This window comes from Cherax quadricarinatus, chromosome 76 (genome assembly GCF_038502225.1).
Source record: "Cherax quadricarinatus isolate ZL_2023a chromosome 76, ASM3850222v1, whole genome shotgun sequence".
NCBI classification, from domain to species: Eukaryota; Metazoa; Arthropoda; class Malacostraca; order Decapoda; family Parastacidae; genus Cherax; species Cherax quadricarinatus.
In genome coordinates, this window is record NC_091367.1 from 2,705,561 (window position 1) to 2,728,904 (window position 23,344).

Sequence of the window (23,344 nt, forward strand, 5' to 3'; positions counted from 1 at the left end):
GAAGGTACGGGAGTATTTATAGTCGGGTTCAGAATGTTGAGGTCAGGTGGAGAATGCTGCATCTGATGATATACCGGGCGGGGTTATAGAGTCTTGGGTAGCTTGGCAGGGTCACCACCGCTGATAGAGGAGGTGGTGTTGTTATCATGAACACTGACGACTACAGGAACAAAATGCTCAATCTACTTAATGACCCAGATAACTACAAACCTCTCACAACTAACCAAGTAGACAACCTTACTAAAACTTTTCTTCAAAGGACTCGCCGCATTCTGAGGGACTCAGAACAAGGGAAGAAACTTTTGCACACCATACCCAGCAACCCCAGACCTGCCAGAATGTACGGCCTACCAAAAACTCACAAGCCTGGTATCCCATTGAGGCCCATATCTTCGGGAATAGGCAGTGCTCCCCACCAACTCTCAGGAATTCTCGCAAAACACCTCTCCAAACTCTTGGGCACTATCAGTCCAGCACATCTCAAACACTCGGGTGATCTTCTCAATCGCGTTCGCAACATCAACATCAGGAACAAGAAACTTTCCAGCCTTGACGTAACTTCCCTATTCACCAAAGTACCTACTACACAAGCCAGAAAAATTGACGATTCACTTGATCATCCTATTCCAGCCAGCGATTTCATCGACCTCGTTGAACTATGTGTCGGCTGTACGTGTTTCTCTTTCGAAAATCACCTCTTTCAACAGACTTTTGGTCTACCCATGGGCTCGCCACTCAGTGCCATCCTGGCGAACTTATACATGGAGCATCTGGAAGCCGAGCGTTTCTTCACCATTATTCCTTCGACTGTCACCTGGCTCCGTTATGTTGACGACATTCTCCTCATAACTCCCAGGCGCTTCAACGTTCAAGCTCTCCAAGACAAGCTCAACCAGGTCGAGCCCTCAATCCAGTTCACACTTGAAGAAGAAGTCGACAACACTCTCCCTTTCCTTGATGTTCTTCTCTGCAAAACTGACCATGAACTTCGTTTTAAAGTCTATCGAAAACAAACCAACCAAAACGATCTTCTCCACTTCTACTCTCACCACGACACCAAAACTAAACGTGGTGTAATTATAGGCTTCTTCCTGCGCGCACTCAGAATCTGCAGCAATGAGTTCCTTGAGGAAGAATGCACTATAATTGAACAAGTATTTTCTAAACTCCACTATCCTCGTCACTTCATCAGAGACTGCAGACGGCGGGCATTAAACATTTTCAACACACCCAAAGAAGACACTGCCGAGAAGAGATACATAGTCCTCCCCACCAACTCCATTGCCAAACATGTTTCCAACATCTTTTCCAATACATCATTCCAAGTATCTACCTCCACAACCACGACCATCAAGGACATCACCAGTAGTAGACAGGACAAGCTTCCATCCTCTGCAGGGGTATACATAATCCCTTGTAATGACTGCAACAAATTGTACGTGGGCGAAACATCAAGAGACCTCCAAACACGTATTTCAGAACACCAGTACGCAAGCAGGACTGACGATACAAGGAATGGCTGTGTGCAACATCGCAATTCACACAGCCATTTAATTAACTACAGAAACTCAAGACTTATCGCCACAGAAGACAACACTCAATACCGAAGAATCCTGGAATCATCGCTTATCTCTATAACCAACAATTTCAACCAGAACAACAGCTTCTATAACATAGCTGAACCACTCGCCAAGAAACTTCTTCATCGCTATCCCACATAAGAACATAGAACACTGCAGAAGGTCTACTCACAACTTGTCCAATACCCCTTCCAAGCTACCCAAGACTCTATAACCCCGCCCGGTATATCATCAGATGCAGCATTCTCCACCTGACCTCAACATTCTGAACCCGACTATAAATACTCCCGTACCTTCCACCCCAGGTAGATCTGTCTGTGACTTGAAATAGCCCACTGTGTGGGCGAAACGTTGTCAATAAAGGATCACATTAAACTGCATATGTGTTTATGTTTCAATGCTAAGATATATTTTCTTCACCTGTAATGCCATGAAAGTAAGTTAAGCTATTTTGAATATTAAGATCAAGGTAATGAACACTGATTTTTGTCACAGAATAACATAAGCCGTAGTTCTTTCTCTTAACAAACGTTCCAAGATCAAATGAGAGGAGACGTTCAGTCAGGTGAGGAGAGGTGAGATTTACTTGAATGTTAGTTAAGGTGGCCATCTCGCCTTTGCCTGAAATGCCTCGGCATGATAGTGACTTTCTTTGCACTTAGCAAATCAGTATTGTAATTACACATTGTAAACTCTGCAAAGAAATAAAAATTTGACTTTGAATTTGAATCTCCTTCGTTCCTCATCCTCCCTCCCTTCTTCCTTTTCTACCCCTTTCTCTTCATCCCCCCTCCCTTTGCCTGCCTACCACCCGCCTACTCCCTATCAGCCACTATCCCTTCCCTTCCTGTCTCTCTTCCCCTGCCTTCCTCCCTGTCGGTGTTGGTGTTGGCAGCAACAGCAGCATCAATGTGGTGGGGGTGGATGGCTAGTGATCACTTCTCGACCCGCAGCCAAAATTGTTTCTTGTTGAGACTTTGGCCAGACACACCTTGACCGTGTAGTAAACTTAACTTAATGTTGTACTCTTCTGTTTCTGAAGTTTGCCGTGTGCGCGCGCGCTCGTGTGTGTACTCAACTATATGTGGCTGCAGGGGTCGGTTCACAGCTCCTGATGTGTGTGTGTGTGTGTGTGTGTTGAGGTTACCTGCCACTTAGAAGGCTCCACTCCCACTCCCCTGAACCTCTACTCTCCACTAACAAGCTTTGCTGAACCAGAACACATGGAAACTACTAACTCCTTAGGTGAAATGGAATTCTGGTCCTACTGAATTCCCTCAACTTAGGCTGAAAGATTTCATCACCTAGCTAACCTTTGTTCCCACTACGTAATTATCACGTAGAATATAGTAGTAGCATACTGCTGATGTATCTAATCTTGCTAAATGAGTAAAGAAAATATTCTCCATTATTAACTTTACTTTTGCCATCACAGCTACTGCAATCACAGTGTGCTAGCATCCCTTGTATGGAATTGTGATATACTGTACTATACAAAAAGGAGTATATTTCCGTAGTATAATAATGACAGAGAGGTATCAGGGAGAGGCTAGACACCCTCTCCTCTTCCTCTCCTTCAATATAATCAACACCAATTTATTGTATATATATATATATATATATATATATATATATATATATATATATATATATATATATATATATATATATATATATATATATATATATATATATATATATATATATATATATATATATATATATATATATATATATATATATATATATATATATATATATATATATATATATATATTGTTAAGTGACCTTCCTTTCATACTGTATTAGTTACAATCTGTATTATCAAAATATTTATTCAAGTTTCTTGCAAGTCTGTGCTCTGACAGTATCAGAAAGTAAATTACTGTTTTATACATTATTTCCTCTTATTTGGGAGAGCAGAATTATACCAATATATTGCAGATTAAGTGTGTTCAGTGTATTGTATATTGTAAGTAACGCTTCTGGTGACTTATACTTAACATTTCTTAATATGAAACTTAAGACTGTTTTCTTTGGCACTCGTAGCTAGACGTTGCTTGTGCACTGAAGCTCTGTTAATGACCTCTCGAAGCTCTTTTTTTTCAGTGCTTGGCAGGGGTTTTCTATATACGTGATTATCATTAGTATATTCAGAAACCATTACCATACACTATTCTGCGTTAAAGTAATGGCTTCCCTACGCTAACTTGTCTACATCCCTCTGTATACCTAAATAATTGGTCACAAATCGGGCGTTTTCGTTTTTCTCATAATTTTGTGTCATCAGTGAATTTTGCTATTATTTTTTTTACGTTATTCCTGTTTCTTTATAATTGACTTACATTCTTCAGAAATATTTGGCAGCGGTCACCTTCAGTGTTGCTACACGGTTGGCTGCTGCACTTTGTCTACACCGTGCTCTTGTTGTCACCTCTTCTCCCTGCTCTCCTGTCTCATCCCTCCTCTGCTTTCCTCACCTCACCCATCCCCTACTCTCCTCTTCTCTTCCTCTCACTCTGCGTGCGAGTTAACACGCCTGTAAAACCCTTCTAGATTTCCAACACTCCGGATTATTTTTTGTCTTGGACTATCGTCTGCAGGACAGAGGTGGAGGTCAGACCTAGAACTTTTCCCGGTGCTTACACCCACCACCCAAATCTGGGAGTGGCTTTACTTGAACTTAGTTTCTTGCTGGTGATTTGAGAAGAATTTCACCGTCGTTGTACACCGCAACGTAAACACACAGATCCATCGTTGCCAGTAGGCTATGGCTGTAGACCAAGACAGTAGACACTACCATTTGCCGGGACTTGCCACCCTTATTGCTGGATAGCAATAATCCATGCCCCTTTCATAGGCCCGTTATCACTGAACCCACACCTGGTCAAGCACGTCAAGAAATTAGAGAGAGTGCAAGAGTTTGCAACAAGGTTAGTTCCAGAGCTAAGGGGAATGTCCTACGAAGAAAGGTTAAGGGAAATCGGCCTGACGACACTGGACAGGAGGGTTAGGGGGAGACATGATAACGACATACAAAATACTGCGAGGAATAGATAAAGTGGACAGAGACAGGATGTTCCAGACAGGGGACACAGAAACAAGGGGTCACAGTTGGAAGTTGAAGACTCAGATGAGTCAAAGGGATGTTAGGAAGTATTTCTTTAGTCATAGAGTTATCAGGAAATGGAACAGTCTGGCAAGTGATGTAGTGGAGGCAGGAATCATACATAGTTTTAAGACGAGGCATGATAAAGCTCATGGAGCAGGGAGAGAGAGGACCTAGTAGCGACCAGTGAAGAGGCGGGGCCAGGAGCTGAGTCTCGACCCCTGCAACCACAATTAGGTGAGTACTGAACCCCAGCGATTCCTCCTGGGAGCCAGTGAACGAGTCATAGTATCACAGACCTGTGTCAGGACGTTGTTTCCTGATGAAGGAAAGACCAGCCACACTACGCCTTCCCTCCCAACACATCCACTCCTTCCATTATCTTCAGATCCACCACTATTATCATTTATCATTCCCTTCATTATATCCTCCCCCCTTTTCAGCCATTCCTTATACTCAACTTACTGTTGTTGTTTTTTTCTCAACATGAAAGAGCGTCTTAATACGGGATTGGTTATATGTATGATGATCCATTCAATAGTTCATAGAAGGACTCATCAATGGTGGAAGAGTGAAGGTACTGGTGTCACTGTGGCTAAGGTCTAGTGATTCCAGCCTTAATAAACTAGAAAACATCTTCAACATAAATAATGGTGTGGGCGTAATGCGCACTCTATGTACAGCCTTGGAGAATGGGAGGCAGCGCTGCATAGCCCTTGTGGCTTAGCGCTACTTTTTGATTACAATAATAATAATGGAGAATGGGAGGCAATCGAATTCGATTCAAGGAAAAGGAGGGTAGCTTCAATTTTTTTTATCAAGAGCTCTTCATCGGGGTCAAGGCCCCCTCTCTTGAAGGGCATTGTTAAGAGAGCGAACAGAATCAGTGCCAAGATTTTGATCCTGGCAGACTTCAACATGAGCAATAAACTGGACCAGTGATTCTCTTTCAGAGACAAGTGGAGATTGCTCACGAGTGAGCAGTCTCTGTATTTCTACAATACCTCCTTGTTTATTTTACCTCTGCTCTTTTCAAAGTCGGGAGCTTTGTATGATTAGTGAGTACACACTAATAGTGGCATATTGAGGATCGAAGAGTTGAAGATGGCAACATAATACCGTATTAATATTCAAGAAGGGGCAAAAATGAGATGTCCTAAAGTACAGATTAGTGTCAAAGACAAGTGTATTCTCAAAGCAATTAAAAATATATATATGGAAAATAGTGAAGTAACAGAGATAACAGGGCAGTCCTCAGAGGTATAGCATCACATCAAAGACAGGAGGCTGTCTCGCAAACACAATACACTCTTATGACAATGATAAGATTAAGAGATTTAAGATTAAGATTTCGTTGGGATTTTTAACCCCGGAGGGTTAGCCACCCAGGATAACCCAAGAAAGTCAGTGCGTCATCGAGGACTGTCTAACTTATTTCCATTGGGGTCCTTAATCTTGTCCCCCAGGATGCGACCCACACCAGTCGACTAACACCCAGGTACCTATTTGCTGCTAGGTGAACAGGACAACAGGTGTAAGGAAACGTGTCGAAATGTTTCCACCCGCCGGGAATCGAACCCGGGCCCTCCGTGTGTGAAGCGGGAGCTTTAGCCACCAGGCCACCGGGCCACGATGACGGAGATAAGGCAGGAAAGATAAAGTTGGGGCAACTGTATATTCCAAGACTGAAAAAAATGACATACAGTAGCCTACAAACTGATGATAAGCCAGGGTCACAGGTAAGCTATTAACCATTAACGAGTTCCTGTAAGACAAGATAAATGATCAGGGCTGAAATGTGTTGATGGATATGTACGTATAATGATCGCCAGGACAGGGGTCCTGGCACGGGTTGTAATCTTGTGATGACCCGTCTCTGACTCTCGAAGAAGAATCAGTTCTGCTTTGTTGCAGCATGTGCTGTTCAAACACTGTTCTGGACAGTGGATTTGGTGCGTCTCGTAAGTGAGAACGCCGTCTGTAATCTTTGGGTTCCTGGCAAGAACACTGGTTCATATATATGCCCATGCTGGATGCTTATACATATGTATAATCAGCGATATACTCATGCATATGCACTCCTACACATGCACGAGCATGCACGCGTACTCTCACTTATGCAAAATACATAGACACACACACACAGACACTTAGCTGTAGACACGCCTATTCATGTGACTTGCATTTTTTTCGTTTTGATGGGCGATCTTTACAAAACCTTATACTTGTCCTGTTATATGTTGCTACCATATCAGTGGTGGAATACAGACACCAAGCTATTTATAACATGGAAACCATCCTGTGTAATGCACCATGAGAGGAAAACGTAATTGGCTTTTGTTCCCATTGTGTGTGAGTCATAAAATAGTAGCTGTACACTGTACCTGGGTACGTAAAATACAAACAAAAAACAAGTATGCCCCGTCACGGGTTGCATTTGGCACTTGTACTGGGGACCGCACGACGCCAGTGTCCCACATTAGAAGCTCTGTTAAGTAAGATGTGGCTTTAACTTCATCCTTTTTTCTCGAAATTCGGTATTTTTGTTGGTAGTATTAGGTAAACCCTCTAGGAGCGATGTTTTGTGGGTTTTCCCTGTGGAATTTTTAGTATTTTCTTCCTGCGTTCCCGACGACGACCATAAAAGTTCTTAACATCGTCCTAAAACTTAGTTACTCTATATATTAATTATGAGCTTTCTACTGACCATGAAACTTAAAAAAGTCGTATTTATTTATAATAATTCGCTACCGATTAGCACTGAGCAGCTGTGACTTCCGGCTTCAAGTCATTTTTCATTTTTTCCTTGTCTGTCTTTCCCGAAAATGAGGAAAGTGAACAAGTGGAAAATGTCTTACTGAGTTACAGTCCCTTGTACCACATCATGTGTACGAAGAAGTCAATCAGTAATGGACGTTAGGAAATATTCTCGTTACAGCCACTTCAGTTAATATTTTAGTGGCTTACTTTATTGTATAATTCTTAGAGAAATCGACTTCACATTTAGTTTCTATATTCCTAGTAATAATTAAAAAATGCACATATACACACACACAGCAAAGAGGCGGGGCCAGGAGCTGTGATTCGAGCCCTGCAACCACAAACAGGTAAGTACACACACACACACACACACACACACACACACACACACACACACACACACACACACACACACACACACACACACACACACATACACATACACACACACGCTCAGGGAGAGTGACCTAGTAGCGATCAGTGAAGAGGCGGGGCCAGGAGCTCGGACTCGACCCCCGCAACCTCAACTAGGTGAGTACAACTAGGTGAGTACACACACACACACACACACACACACACACACACACACACACACACACACACACACACACACACACACACACACACACACACACATACACACATACACACACACACACACACACACACACACAAGGGGACACAGTTGGAAGCTGAAGACACAGATGAATCACAGGGATGTTAGGAAGTATTTCTTCAGCCACAGAGTAGTCAGTAAGTGGAATAGTTTGGGAAGCGATGTAGTGGAGGCAGGATCCATACATAGCTTTAAGCAGAGGTATGATAAAGCTCACGGCTCAGGGAGAGTGACCTAGTAGCGATCAGTGAAGAGGCGGGGCCAGGAGCTCGGACTCGACCCCCACAACATCAACTAGGTGAGTACAACTAGGTGAGTACACATACACACACACACACACATACACACACACACACACACACACACACACACACACACACACACACACACACACACACACACACACACACACACACACACACACACACACACACACACACACACACACACACACACACACACACACACACACACACACACACACACACACACACACACACACACACACACACACACACACATACACACACACACACATACACACACACACACACACACACACACACACACACACACACACACACACACATACACACACACACACACACACACACACACACACACACACACACACACACACACACACACACACACACACACACACACGGTTTCTTCAGAGAATTAAAGATTACTGAACAATGAAGAGAGACACTCCCATGCACTCACGCAGTCACGTAAGCCAACCAGAAATGTGCAAACACGTACACACGATACGAACATACATTTGCATGTGCAAACGCACGTACACACGCTTACATGTACACGTGCACGTACACATGCCTGCAGTTAACACGCGCATGTACACGCACAGGTACAAATGCTTGTACAGCAGTAAACAGCATTGATGCACTTTTGTATCTTGGGACGGTGTTAGGTACTAAGATTCCTTATTTGACAAATGCCAGTGTCAGGAGTCACCTGTCCTTATTACTGACGAATAAACCACCACCACCACCACCACCAAAAATGTCCCTCGTGGTGAAGCACTGTGGTGGTGATGGGTTATTTACAGTTGATTTAGAAAGGCTAGTGACCATACAATAGGACATAAAATTTAAAATATTTTGATTACAAATCCATTATTTTTCAATTTCAGTGCTACTATAGCTATTTGATTTTATTGTGTACTTAACATGATTTTTTTTAAATGGGTGAAATACTAAAAAAAATAAGAAAAATGTACTAAAATGGATATTTCGACAAAATTATTAAAAAACTGGGACTGAGAAGTGATCAAGATCCCAGGACCAAAACGTTTTTAATAAATGTCCTGGTATTTTCTCACCTGTCTTTCTATACCAATTTGTCGGTATTACCAAGGTTTATATACTATTTACAGTTACCTAAGTTAGGGTTTTTCATAAATATTTTTTTTGTCACCTTTGATAAATATTTGGAAATTTATTGAATATTTACAAGAGTTATATTTCAAAACTGATGGCTGTTTCCGCATTCTTGAACACAATACCACGTCATGCGGGAGTAATTCTACTGGCAGAGTTTATATTTGGTTAAGTCTACTTCAGCTGGTGTTACAAACCCCCAGACTGAGGTATTTGTAGCCTAACCGAAGCCGGGAGGTATTTACAAAAACTCAAAATCAAAATATTTTTTTCTTTGTACTGCACATGGAAGTTATACACACATAACCCGCAAGTAGGAGACTGAAATTTGTGACGACTTTTCGGTTTCTCTTGTGCGGGTTATGCGGGTATTGTTTAGCTATATATTTGTTTCAGTTGTAAGATTAAATCATCTTTCATAGTCCCTTGAATGAGCAGTAGTATGATATTTATGGAAAACGCGAAACCCATAGAGGCCATGTAGTGCCTAAGTAATAAGAGGTAATTAGATCTGATCCAGAGAAGTTGAGGGTAGCTTTAATTTCCTGGGTCAAGAGTGTTTCAACAGTATTAACTCACCCCATCCTCTCAGGGCCTTCCTGTATGATGGAATGATGGTTTGACTAACCTGTCTCAGGTCTGTGACGTTGAGGTGGAGTTGTTCGCGTATTATTGTGTTGAAAGAACGAGCGTAATGGTCAAGGAGACTTGTTTGATAGAGCTGAAAGTCCGGGAGCGCAAATAAGGAGGACGTATAATCAGCTTAAGTGTAAGATTTGGACAATGCTGTGATCACGTGTGAGGAGGGTGCTTGTGATGGGAGTGATGTTGGAGGGGGAGGAAAGCAACAGGAGAGGTTGGGGGATGAAGTTGGAAGGGTTGTGGGAGTGGTGTTGGTGGGGCATGAGACGGTGATGGTGGATGTAAGCGGGGGTAGTGGAAGAAAAATGTGCTTGTTGGAATGGGACAGTAATAGTGTTTGTTAATGGAACTGTAGAGGGGGTAGTGGTAATGGAGGAGGAGCTAGAAATGGTGGTGGAAGTGTTTTGTGGTAGTGGAAGTGTTATGTGATGGTGGTAGTGGAAGTGTTGTGTTGTAGTGGTGGTGGTAGGGGTGGTGGAGGTGGTGGACGTGTTGTATGGTGGTGGTGGTGGTGGAAGTGGCCTGGGGTAGTCTGGGTTAGGTGACTTCCCAGTATCACGCGCCGCTGCCTCTTGCAGTTCTCATGAATTTAGTTTTTTTTCTTTTGAAGCCTAAATAATTCATCCTCCAGTACACATATTTATAAAAATCAGCAGCAACAGTCATATTTATACCATTCTCTCTCTCTCTCTCTCTCTCTCTCTTTTAATAGCTCAGAAACTATATTAAAGGCTGTCACAAGACCACCAGAGCAGGACGGCAGCCAGATTATAAGAAAAAAAAAAAAGATTGCCACTAATTTGAGATTGCGGAGATGTCTCTGGGTTGTTAGTAAACAAACTTGTACGGTTTTAATGGCTCGAGCATCTTTCATTCTGATGATCATTCATACTCGTGCTGCATGAGTTACTCAGGATACACTGAGATCAGCTGTCTAGCATAGAGTAAGATCCTTCGGAAAAAAATTTAAGATTGTTTCCATTATAAGCTGTGTATTATATCACATTTATTATTTAAGGAAAGTATCTTATGGAATCCTGCTGCATGGAAGTCGTGAGCCCTTCGGACAAGCAACAGTTTATAAATTATTTAACAGGACGTGGGTGTTTGGTCCCGATCTTTCCACCATTATTATTATTATAATCAAGGGGAAGCGCTAAACCCGTAGAATTATCGTTCCACCAGAATTAGCACTGAGACGTTTCTCCATCAATTAAGACTATCACATCTCTCCCATATTGCCTTGATTACGGGTAATCCTGGTCTTTTCTGTGGTTTAGGGGATGCACTGGACTACAGGTCTAACTGTAATTGTCTTCCTGTGGTTTCAGTTCTTTCGTTTTAGTCTTGTATAATCACTGTGGAAAGGTAATTAATAATTTAGCGTTTAGTAGACCTTTCAACAGATTCACTTACTTGGCTAATTTGAGACTAATGACTTGGAAGGATGATCTTACAGTTGATTGCTCTGAGTGATGGCTGCTTCTTGCGATTTATATATTATTTGAATGTCTGTTTGTACTGTGTTTAAGATATAATGATTTACTGGTGTCATGTACATGTACTAACTAATCTAATCTCTTAGCTGTATGTATTAAGTTTATTATAAATGTGCAATTAATTTCTGAGTAAAACATTATTTACAAGAAACAGTGTGCTATTTAGGAATAAAGAAGAGTGCACGTTGGGTGGAAAACGCAAATATTCAACAGATTAAAATGCAGGACTATCATTATTGCAGACAAGCGTGGCAACACCCTGGCAATTATTTTTATTCCTTGATTCTACTGTCTTGGCTTGTGCATAATGGCTCGAGAAACTGTTAACTCAAGTACGTGTTTCAAGGTGTATACAACAAGAGATGTATATCTGGAGAAAAGCACTGTGTTGCACAGAAACCGTTATTGCTGTTACAATTCTCTCTTTTAGCGCTTCTCAGCAGGGCCCCCCCACCATAGATCTATCACTGTGACCAAGTGTCTACGTTCCATCAGTGATCCAAATTATCGTATTGTCAAGAAGATTATGACCTGCGTCAAGATATCTTTCTCCTGATAAATGAAAAAAATAGAGGAGCAATCATGCTCTCCATGTAAAAATATTTTGGTCCATGATGAAAAGCTCAAACTGAGTGTCCATGTGCAGAAATATTGTGTGAGAGAGAGAGAGAGAGAGAGAGTGAGGGTGTTTGCATGTCAAATGTCCCTCTCATGTGATATTTGGCCTCTTTTCTAGACTTCTCAGTGATGTTAATATTATTTCTCAGAGGTTCCTGATTTTGAAGGTTATTCCATCTAGATGATTAACTGTTTTGAAAAGCAGTTAATTACTACTAATGTGCTTAATTTTACTAAAATTAAAAATCGTCCTTAAAACTAATCTCAAACGGTTTTACTACAGCATCATAAGATAAAATAAAATTTCGTTCGGATTTTTAACCCGGGAGGGTTACCCACCCAGGATAGCTCAAGAAAGGCAGTGCGTCATCGAGTACTGTCTGTCTTATTTCCATTGGAATCCTCAATCTTGTTCCCCAGGATGCGACCCACACCAGTCGACCAACACCCAGGTACCTGTTTGCCCCTGGGTGAGCAGGACAACAGGTGTAAGGAACGCGTCCACTCCGCCGGGATCCACTTCGAGGACAGCGTGAAACAAGCTTTTATGCCACAAGACGGGCAGAAAGCAGCAACTTCACTCTGGCTGTACCCTTCTCCAGAACATCACTCCATCTGAGATCATACATACCCAGGATGACTCGAGTATGGAACATATCCGTACAGCATAATGATGTCAACGAGATAAAGTCAGTTGATCAAATGAAAATGCTGGCCCACAGATGGCTCCTACTTCATCCTGTTCCCTACTTGTATGTCTCATAACAATAAAAATGCTTTCAAATGAGCTGATGTAGGTAACAGCTCTTAGCTTGCCAATAAAGTTAGGAATCCTTAACCTGTAAATAACCTGTCAATAAAGCTAGGGATCCTTAACTTTGTCAAACCCTGTGTAAAAAAAAAAAATCGAACCTGGGCCCTCCGCGTGTGAAGTGAGAGCGTTGTCAACCGGGCCACGGGGTCACCAATCGTGTGCCAGCTTACCCCCGTGCTGGAGGCTGGACTCTTGTTTCTCTGCCTCGCAGTACCTCTCCAAACTTACCCGTGCTTGACTCAGTTATAATAATAATAATAATCATAATAATAATAATAATAGTCTTTATTTCTACAAGTACATGAAATATTTTATACAGACCTAGCAGACATCAATGACTTTCTATATAGAAACCCCTTGTTATGCAGAGCATTTCAAGCATATTAGGTAAATTTTGTCCCCAGGATGCGACCCACACCAGTCGGTAAAAACCCAGGTGCCTATTTACTGCTAGGTGAACAGGGACAGCAGGTGTCTTAAGGAAACGCGCCCATATGTTTCCACCTGGTGCTATGCCTTGTAGTAATCCTTCCAATTTACCCATACTGGACTTTGTTGCCATCCCTTGCACTATTTCTCCCTACAGCAAACTTTAACATTTCCCCTGGACATCTATCCACTACACACTCTTCTTGGCAAAATGCTACAGATCTTTTTTTTAGTGTCTCATTCTCCTCCTTGAGTGACTGTACCTCGTTCTTCATATCTTGCAATTCAACTCTTAGATCAAGGTAGGCGTTTCAAGGTGATAGTAGTGTGTACATAGCTGGTTTACACACTGACAGCATATTTGTAACACTCCACTAGAAATGTATGTATGTCTATATATAAGATTTCATATCATTACATATTATTATTATTATTATGATTATATTATCACTCCCCTTTCTGTCTCTTGTGTCACTACCACTACACCCCCTACTTACTACTACACTACTACTTATTCTACTACTTCTATTGCCAGCATTACTTCAAGCACTACTTTTCCACTTTCTTCCTCTCTTTGTCTCGTCCCTGTCCTCGCCTGTTTATAACTGGCTCCCTCATCATCATCTGTTAGTGTGTCTTGTAAATGATCTAAGTCGTACCGAAACGTCGTCATGAGTTTCTCTCTCCTGTGTGTGGGTTATATGCGTATTATTATTATTTTATTTACAAAAATGGTAAACTTATGAGCCATTACATAAGCACTGCGTTCATGCCTAGGCTCCTACCCTCCACCTCTGACATGAAGTGATTAATACCCGCTCTTAAATATCTGAGGGAAGTCATAATGGGCCTTTTGCTTCCATAATGCGCAATCTTGTGTGATGGTGGTGCCAGGTGTTAGAAAGTCTAGACCTGCTGGAAAGCCTGAAGTCGAACTAAAAAAAAATTTAGCTATACCAGTGTGCGAATAACTATCGTGTGTGATGGGCAAAGTTGGGTAGTTCGTGCCTCAGTGGTAGTGCCTTCCACTTACACTCAAAGGACCCGTGTTCGATCCTTGTGCGGGCGGAGAGTCCCGGCATGTTTTCTTACACCTGGAGGTTACCTGGAGGTTATTCCGGGGATCAACGCCCCCGCGGCCCGGTCCATGACCAGGCCTCCCGATGGATCAGGGCCTGATCAACTAGGCTGTTACTGCTGGCCGCACGCAGTCCAACGTACGAGCCACAGCCCGGCTGATCCGGCACTGACTTTAGGTATCTGTCCAGCTCTCTCTTGAAGGCAGCCCGGGGTTTATTAGCAATTCCCCTAATGCTTGATGGGAGGCTGTTGAACAGTTTTGGGCCCCGGACACTTATGGTGTTTTCTCTTAGTGTACCAATGGCGCCCCTACTTTTTATTGGCGGCATTTTGCATCGCCTGCCCAGTCTTTTACTTTCGTAGGGAGTGATTTCTGTGTGCAGATTTGGGACCATTCCTTCCAAGATTTTCCAAGTGTAGATTATGATATATCTCTCCCTCCTGCGTTCCAACGAGTACAAGTCAAGTGCTTCCAAGCGTTCCCAGTAGTTAAGGTGCTTGACAGAACTTATACGTGCAGTAAAGGATCTCTGTACACTCTCTAGATCTGCGATTTCACCTGCTTTGAATGGAGATGTTAATGTACAGCAGTATTCCAGCCTAGAGAGAACAAGTGATTTGAAAAGGATCATCATGGGCTTGGCATCTCTCGTTTTGAAAGTTCTCATTATCCATCCTATCATTTTCTTTGCACGTGCGATCGTGGCACTGTTGTGATCCTTAAAAGTGAGATCCTCAGACATTACTACTCCCAGGTCCCTTACATTATTTTTCCGCTCTATTGTATGGCCGGAGTCAGTAGTATACTCTGTTCTAGTTATTATCTCCTCCAGTTTTCCATAACGGAGTAGTTGGAATTTGTCCTCATTGAACATCATATTGTTTACCGTTGCCCACTGGAAAACTTTGTTTATATCTTCTTGGAGGTTAACCGCGTCCTCAGCAGATGACAGCCTCATGCAGATCCTAGTATCATCCGCAAAGGATGATACGGTGCTGTGGTGTATATCTCTGTTTATGTCTGATATGAGGATAAGGAATAAGATGGGGGCGAGTACTGTGCCTTGTGGAACAGAGCTCTTCACTATGGCAGCCTCCGATTTAACTCTGTTGACCACTACTCTTTGTGTTCGATTTGTTAGGAAGTTGAAGATCCATCTCCCCACTTTCCCAGTTATTCCTTTAGCACGTATTTTATGGGCTATTACGCCATGATCGCATTTGTCAAATGCTTTTGCAAAGTCTGTGTATATTACATCTGCATTCTGATTTTCTTCCAGTGCATCCAAGGCCATGTCATAGTGATCCAGTAGTTGTGAGAGGCAGGAGCGACCTGCCCTGAACCCATGTTGCCCTGGATTGTGCAGATTTTGGGAATCCAGGTGATTTGCAATCCTGCTTCTTAGCACTCTTTCAAAGATTTTTATGATGTGGGACGTCAGAGCTATTGGTCTATAGTTCTTAGCTAATGCTTTGCTGCCACCTTTATGGAGTGGGGCTATATCCGTTGTTTTAAGTGACTGTGGAATTTCACCCATGTCCAAGCTCCTCCTCCATAGTGTACTTAGGGCACGCGAGAGGGGTTTCTTGCAGTTCTTAATGAAAACAGAGTTCCACGAGTCTGGGCCCGGGGCTGAGTGCATAGGCATGTTGTCAATGGCTTTTTCGAAATCTATCGGAGTTAGGGTAATGTCGGAAATCTGGCATACATTTATGGAGTTTTGAGGCTCCTTCATGAAGAAATCATTTGGGTCGTCGATCCTCAGACCGATTAGTGGTTCACTAAACACAGAGTCGTACTGAGATTTCAATATTTCACTCATTTCCTTGTTGTCATCTGTGTAAGTCCCATCCTGTCTGAGTAAGGGCCCGATACTAGATGTGGTATTTGCCTTGTTTTTGGCATATGAAAAGAAATATTTTGAATTTCTTTCAATTTCACTAATAGCTTTAAGCTCCTCCTGCCTCTCCTGGTTCCTGTAAGAGTCATTTAGCTTAAGTTCGATAGTTTCCACTTCCCTGGTCAGCGCCTCCTTTCGTGTATCAGATATTCTAGCACTCCTGAGGAGCTCAGTGACTCTTCGTCGTCTTCTGTAGAGGGAGCGTCTTTTTCTCTCCAGTTTACTCCTGCTCTTCTTCTTTCTTAGGGGAATATGCCTAGAACATGCTTCGGCTACCAGGAAGTTGATCCTTTCAAGGCAATGGTTTGGATCCATGTCATTTAAGACATCTTCCCAACATGTTTCGTTTAGGACATGGTTTACCTGGTCCCAGTTGATGTTCTTGTTGTTGAAATTGTATTTTGTGAAGACACCTTCACAGGTACATGCATTCTGCTGTTCAGGACCCCTATGCATGTACGTCTGGACTTCGATTAGATTGTGATCGGAATTAGTTGTTTTTGATATTCTTATGTCTCTTATCAGGTCCTCATTATTTGTGAAGATAAGGTCAAGTGTGTTTTCTAGTCTTGTTGGCTCCACTATCTGCTGGCTTAAGGTGTGTTTTTCGCAGAGACTTAGTAGCTCATGTGTGTGTGACCTTTCATCTGCGCTACCTCCGGGGATTGTTTCAGCTATAACATTATTTGCTACATTCTTCCATTTTGTATGCCTTAGGTTGAAATCACCAAGCAGTAAGATGTTTGGGGATGGAGCTGGAAGGTTTTCCAAACAGTAATCGATTTTCAGTAGCTGTTCCTTGAACTGTTGTGAGGTTGCATCTGGTGGCTTGTATACAACCACAATGACTAGGTTTTGGTTCTCGATCTTTATTGATAGAACTTCAACTACCTCATTTGTGGTGTTCAGCAACTCCGTGCAGATAAGGGACTCTTTGACATACAGGCCAACCCCCCCTTGTTGCCTGTTTTTTCTGTCGCATCTAAAAAGGTTGTAACCACTTATCCATATTTCACTGTCAAAGTGATCTTTTGTGTGAGTCTCTGTGAAGGCTGCAAACATTGCATTAGACTCCACTAGAAGTCCACTGATAAAAGGTATTTTGTTGTTGGTGGATGGCTTAAGGCCCTGTATATTAGCAAATATGAACGAGGTTGTATTCTGTGTTTGTTGGGGGGATTTTGTTATTGGCATCAGTAGCTGTAATTCTGGAGGGCCATGGGTGGCCACTGGCTGCGCCTCCAGTCCAACAAGGCTCCAAGGTGGTGGACTATTTTTGTTATTTCCTTCCATTTTCTTTTTTCGTTTCCTGCCACTAAAAAATCACCTGGAGTTGGGTTGTCGTAGCTACTATTGTTTGTCTTGTGGGGTCTGTGCCTCCTGGTCCCTTTTAGATGGTATGCAGGGCACTCGATGTTGTAACACTGCTTCTGGAGGACCGAGGAGTGGCACATTTTTGGGTGAAAGAAAGTACAGGAAGAAGAACGACACACTCCTTTAGACAGGAGGTCGCTACATTTTTTGGGATGGTCAAAGTTGCATGTCCCATTTTTTCCCCTGTTATTCCATGCTTACAGATGCCCCAAGCATAATATTTGCACAAATTCACCTTTGGTTGAGAATTGTTGGGAGGTGTGTTGCTCCTATTCACCTACCAGTAAATAGGTACCTGAGTGTCGGCTGGTTGTTGTGGGTGGCAACGTATGGAAAGAGGGTTAAAGGATCACAATGGAAATAAGCCACATTGACTTTCTTGGATTATTCTGAGCTGCCAATCCTCCGGGTTTAGAATTCGAAAAAAGTCCTCCTTTTCTTATTCCAAGTGGGTATAGTTGTGTGATTTTCAGAGCGTTGAGGGAGTTAGGGAAATAGCTCTTGCCAAAGGCTGTAAAATGTCATAGAGATGTGGGCAATCACAATATAGTAATATTTAATTATGATACAATGTGGTAGCGAGAACATGTGAGAGACATGCACCTTATAAAGAGGAAGACGTGCATAGTTGCTCTCGTACAATGGAGACTGTATACAGGTTAGGGTAGCCGGACAGCATACTGTATGCAATGTTTAATTGTAAAGTGATCGCGTGAGTTAGATCACCTGATAAACACGCACCACATAAAAGAGAAAGAAGTGTGCTAATACACGTTGATGGCAAAGTGAGAGGAGAAAGGGAGTAGAGGGAGAGAATGAAGAGGTGGGTGGTAATGTGCGCGCGGTGTAAAGTCGGCGGTCGAGCTGAGAGCTCACGAGCCTCAGCCAGTAGTGGGGCGGCAGGAGCAGCACCAGTATAAAGCAGGGCTCGCATCCTCGCGAGCAGTGGCCAACGGGCTCCTTAAGTGAGCACCTATTTCATGATAGACCTGCTAAAGAAATGCAATATAAAAATGGCTTCACAGTGCAAGGTAAGGCCTACGTTTATTTTCTATATATCCTTATGCGATGCCTCAGTGACAGCGATGTCCAACCACGCCTTGTTCAACAGTATGAGGGTCAAAAGGTAAAATATTGTATGTTTACACTCCTGCCCAACGAAAAGAAGGGAAATGTATTATGTAGAGGTAAATATAACTGACACGTCAGCTATATTGACCTCTACGTAATTTTTAATGGAGGAAGGTTGGAGGGGAAGGCTTTAATTAAGAACGCTGTATAGTCCTTGTGGCTTAGCGCTTCTTTTTTGATTATAATAATAATAATTTAATTAAGAACGCTTCTGTACGCCTGGTGATGCCGTGTTGATGTTTGTGTTGGTTTTCTCTGTTGTGATGGTGATGTCATGTGTGGTGGTGTTAATGATGTGTTGATGTGATGGTGATACCATGTGTGGTGGTGTTGATGTGATGCCATGTGTGGTGGTGTGTTATTGATGCCGTGTTGATGTATTGGTGATGCCATGTGGTGGTGTTAATGATGCCGTGTTGATGTGATGGTGATACCATGTGTGCTGGTGTGTTATTGATGCCGAGTTGATGTATTGGTGATGTCATGTGGTGGTGTTAATGATGCCGTGTTGATGTGATGGTGATACCATGTGTGGTGGTGTGTTATTGATACCGAGTTGATGTATTGGTGATGCCATGTGGTGGTTTGTTGATGCCATGTTGATGTGTTGGTGACGCCATGTGCGGTGGTGTGTTGGTAATGCCATGCATTTATGATGTGTTGATGCCATGTAGTAGTGTGCCGATGGTATGTGGTGTGATGGTGATGCCATGTGTGGTGGTATATTGGTGTGAGCACAGCGAGCAGAACTGTCAAATGGCTGCCATTGAGTGATGTTGGAGATAGCTTTTTGTTTATGGTGGTGAGGATAATAATGGTGAAAGCGGTGGTGTGGTGATATTGATATTAATGGAAATGTTCGTGATAAAGGTAAGTGTTGAGGATAACGATTGTGTTGTGATAATGGAAATATTAGTAATAATTGCAGTCTACCAGGAGTGTGTTCCAGGGGTCAGCGGTTCGGTCCATGACCAGGCCTCCCGGTGGATCAGGGCCAGATTAACCAGGCTGTTACTGCTGTCCGCACGAAGTCCAGCGTCCGAACCACAGCCCGGCTGGCCAGGAACTGACTTAAGAAACCTAACCGGTTCCCTCTTGAAGACAGTCAGGGGGTCTATTTTTAATCCTCCGTTATGTATGATAGGAGGCTGTGTTGTCTCAGGGTACTCGTGGCGCCCCTGCTCTCATTGGGGTATATTGCACCGTCTGCCGAGCCTTTTGCTTTCTTAGGGAGTGATTTATGTGTGCAGATTTAGGCCCGGTGGCCTGGTGGCTAAAGCTCCCGCTTCACACACGGAGGGCCCGGGTTCGATTCCCGGCGGGTGGAAACATTTCGACACGTTTCCTTACACCTGTTGTCCTGTTCACCTAGCAGCAAATAGGTACCTGGGTGTTAGTCGACTGGTGTGGGTCGCATCCTGGGGTACAAGATTAAGGACCCCAATGGAAATAAGTTAGACAGTCCTCGATGACGCACTGACTTTCTTGGGTTATCCTGGGTGGCTAACCCTCCGGGGTTAAAAATCCGAACGAAATCTTATCTTATCTTATCTTACGATTTTCCAGGTGTAAATTATGATGTATCTTTCTCTTCTGCGTTCCAAGGACTACAAGTCAAGGAACTTTGAACGTCCCCAGTAATCAAGGTGCTTGAGTGACCTTATAAGTACATTGAAGGTTCTCTGCCCATTTCGTACATCTGCATTTCGCCTGTCATATACGATCAATATCACGATCAGCTAGTGATCGTGATATTGAGAATGAAAATGGTGATAATGGTAGTGTTAGTCATAAGGATGGTGTTGGTGATAATCTTGGTGATGGTGATAGTGTTATTGATAAGGGTAGTAGTGTATTACTACTACTACTATTATTGTCACAGAGTTTTAACTTCTGGGGGCCTTGATGCTGGTGAAGGGCTCTTGGTCCAAGGAATTGGAGTTGGTCTCCCATTCCCGAGAAACTTTGTAACCCCCTACGCTTTTATCGCTTACGCATGAATGTAATAATTACCATTCCCAAGGAACTGTGTGACCCCTATGGGTTTAACCCTCCGCTATGGATATAAAAAAAAATTTAATAGATTGACAAAATCGTTTGTAGAGGAAATAGTGTAGATGTAAATAAAGATTGACGTAAGTAAACAAATAGTAAGCAAATAGTGAACGTAAATAGAAGTAAACAAGTAGACATAAAGAGTAGGTGTAACCAGTGTCAATAAAGAGTAGGCTTTGACGAAGAGTAGGTATCAGTAGAGTAAGTGTCAATGAAGAATAGGTGTCAATAAGAAGTAGGCTTCGGTAAAGAGGTGTTAAAGAGTGGGTGTCAATAAAGAGTAGGTGCCGATAAAGAGTGGGTATCAGTAAAGTGTAGGTGTCAATAAATAGATGTTAAATTGGGTGTTAATAAAGGGTGCCAATAACGAGTAGGTATCAATAACGAGTAGGTTTCAATAAAAAGATGTCAATAAAGAGAAGGTATCATTAAAGAGCAGGTGTCAAAGAGTAGGTATCAATAAAGAGCAAGTGTAAATAAAGAGCGGGTGTTAATAAAGAGCGGGTATCAATAAAGAGCAGGTATCAATACAGAGCAGGGATCAATAAAGAGCAGGTATCAATAAAGAGAAGGTATCAATAAAGAGCAGGTATCAGTAAAGAGCAGGGATCAATAAAGAGCAGGTATCAATAAAGAGCAGGTATCAATAAAGAGAAGGTATCAATAAAGAGAAGGTATCAATAAAGAGTACGTGTCAGTAAAGAGTATTATGCATCAGTAAGATGGTGCAGAAGAGAACGAGTGATGTGAAAATTTAATGATGCGAATATATATTATATGGACGATATTTGTACGGGCTAATGAGAGGCGCCAACCCCAACGGTCATCCAGATCACGACTATAGCACTTGTTGATAAGGGCGCATAATTTCTCCACTAGCAGTGATTCCCGTGTGATTTAGTGGGTTTCAAGTGACGTAACAGGATGTATACACTAAGACATCTACATCTTTCAGCGTATATACGCTGAGACGTTATTGAATCCTTATATTAGGGGTTTAAGTATTCTTGTCTGGTGGAGTAAAGGAATTACCTGCATTTTTATGGAGTCCGAACGCTTCTGCTTGTTTTAAATTCAGTTGTAAAAGACTTTACACGAAATCCCTGTAAATGGTTGTGTACTTGCCTAGTTATGTTTACAGGGGTTGATTCACAGGTCAGTGCCCCTCTTCAATGGTATTGACTTGTTTTACCGATTTTTGGCCTCCAGGACTCATTCACACGTAAACTTATTAAACCTGTGTATGGTCGTATACCTAATGACCTGAGACTGACGAAGTATATCTAGACGCTCCACCATACGGACGTACGTCGTCTCCCGCTCTTAGATTGCAACATTGTAACACAAAATCAAGTTAAGAACTTAAGGGATTAAAGACTAATGGTCGTGCTGTGATTAAAACAGTTTCGCATTTAATTATAAATTGGAGATAATGTAAATTTTTAAACGATTTTTTAGTCCGTCTTGGACCATTTTGAAGTCACGACAGATGACGTCATGACTTCATAATGGTCCAAAACGGACCGAAACTTTATTTAACAATTTATCTCAGGTTTGTGAGTTGTGGATTACATGATTTTTTTTTTTTTTGCAGTGATTTGTCACTTTAATTGGCACATCGGGGTTGACAATTACAAAACGCAGTTATATACTAAATAAGTATGTATCTTAAGTTATGGATTCTGTTCAGCTCCTCGGAGTCTGGACGGGAGCCCAGGTTACAGCGGGCGTTGCTCCTTTGGATCACCACGCACAGACTCCAGAACAGGATGGTAGGAGCCGTATCTCTAGTAATATTGATGAACCTGGAACTCAATTGTTTGAGAGAATATGTAACACTTTACCCGGAGGCCAAGGGGTCTCTGTTCCTATTGGTATAAAGTGGTACTAATAGTCGCTTACTGTACCTGTTTAATTTATCTGCATGCCTGTGATCAGCAACACAACCACGTTCAACAGCCTAAATGAAGGTTTCAGACAGAATACATACACAGAGTACTACACCAGGTGTTTGTCATTCTTCTGGATATAATGTGATCCGTCAGGTAGCTTAACATACTAATATTATGACTGAAAGGATCGAGGCGCCCTCTAGGCAGGAAGCTGGACTACTTTGTGAAGACGATCCTCACGATATTGTTTACTTCGGTGTCATACTTGTCATCTGCAGTTTATGCAGACTATATTGGTCAACAAACATCTTACCGCAAATATACTGGTATTCAGTGTGAAGATGGGTTGCTATGCGTAGAGTCAGTAGGTCGAGAAAAGTAGTAATTATATAGACGGTCACTGGTAAAGAAATTATCCCGCGTGGTGGGCACTCGAGGCTA

General features: G+C 42.4%; 1 protein-coding gene across 5 annotated transcripts in view; it reads left to right on the plus strand.

Moving 5' to 3' along the window:
- The window catches only part of sbm (L-type amino acid transporter sobremesa), a 266,983-nt gene that overhangs the window by 89,700 nt on the left and 153,939 nt on the right, over nt 1–23,344 (plus strand). Inside the window, exon 1 of one of the 5 annotated variants that reach the window (XM_070101139.1) lies at nt 18,700–18,856. The exons of the other annotated variants lie outside the window; for them this stretch is intronic. Coding sequence (XP_069957240.1) covers nt 18,826–18,856 — 31 coding nt within the window. The 5' untranslated portion in view covers nt 18,700–18,825. Of the gene's footprint in view, nt 1–18,699; nt 18,857–23,344 lie in introns of those variants that run through there. 5 annotated transcript variants of the gene reach the window in all.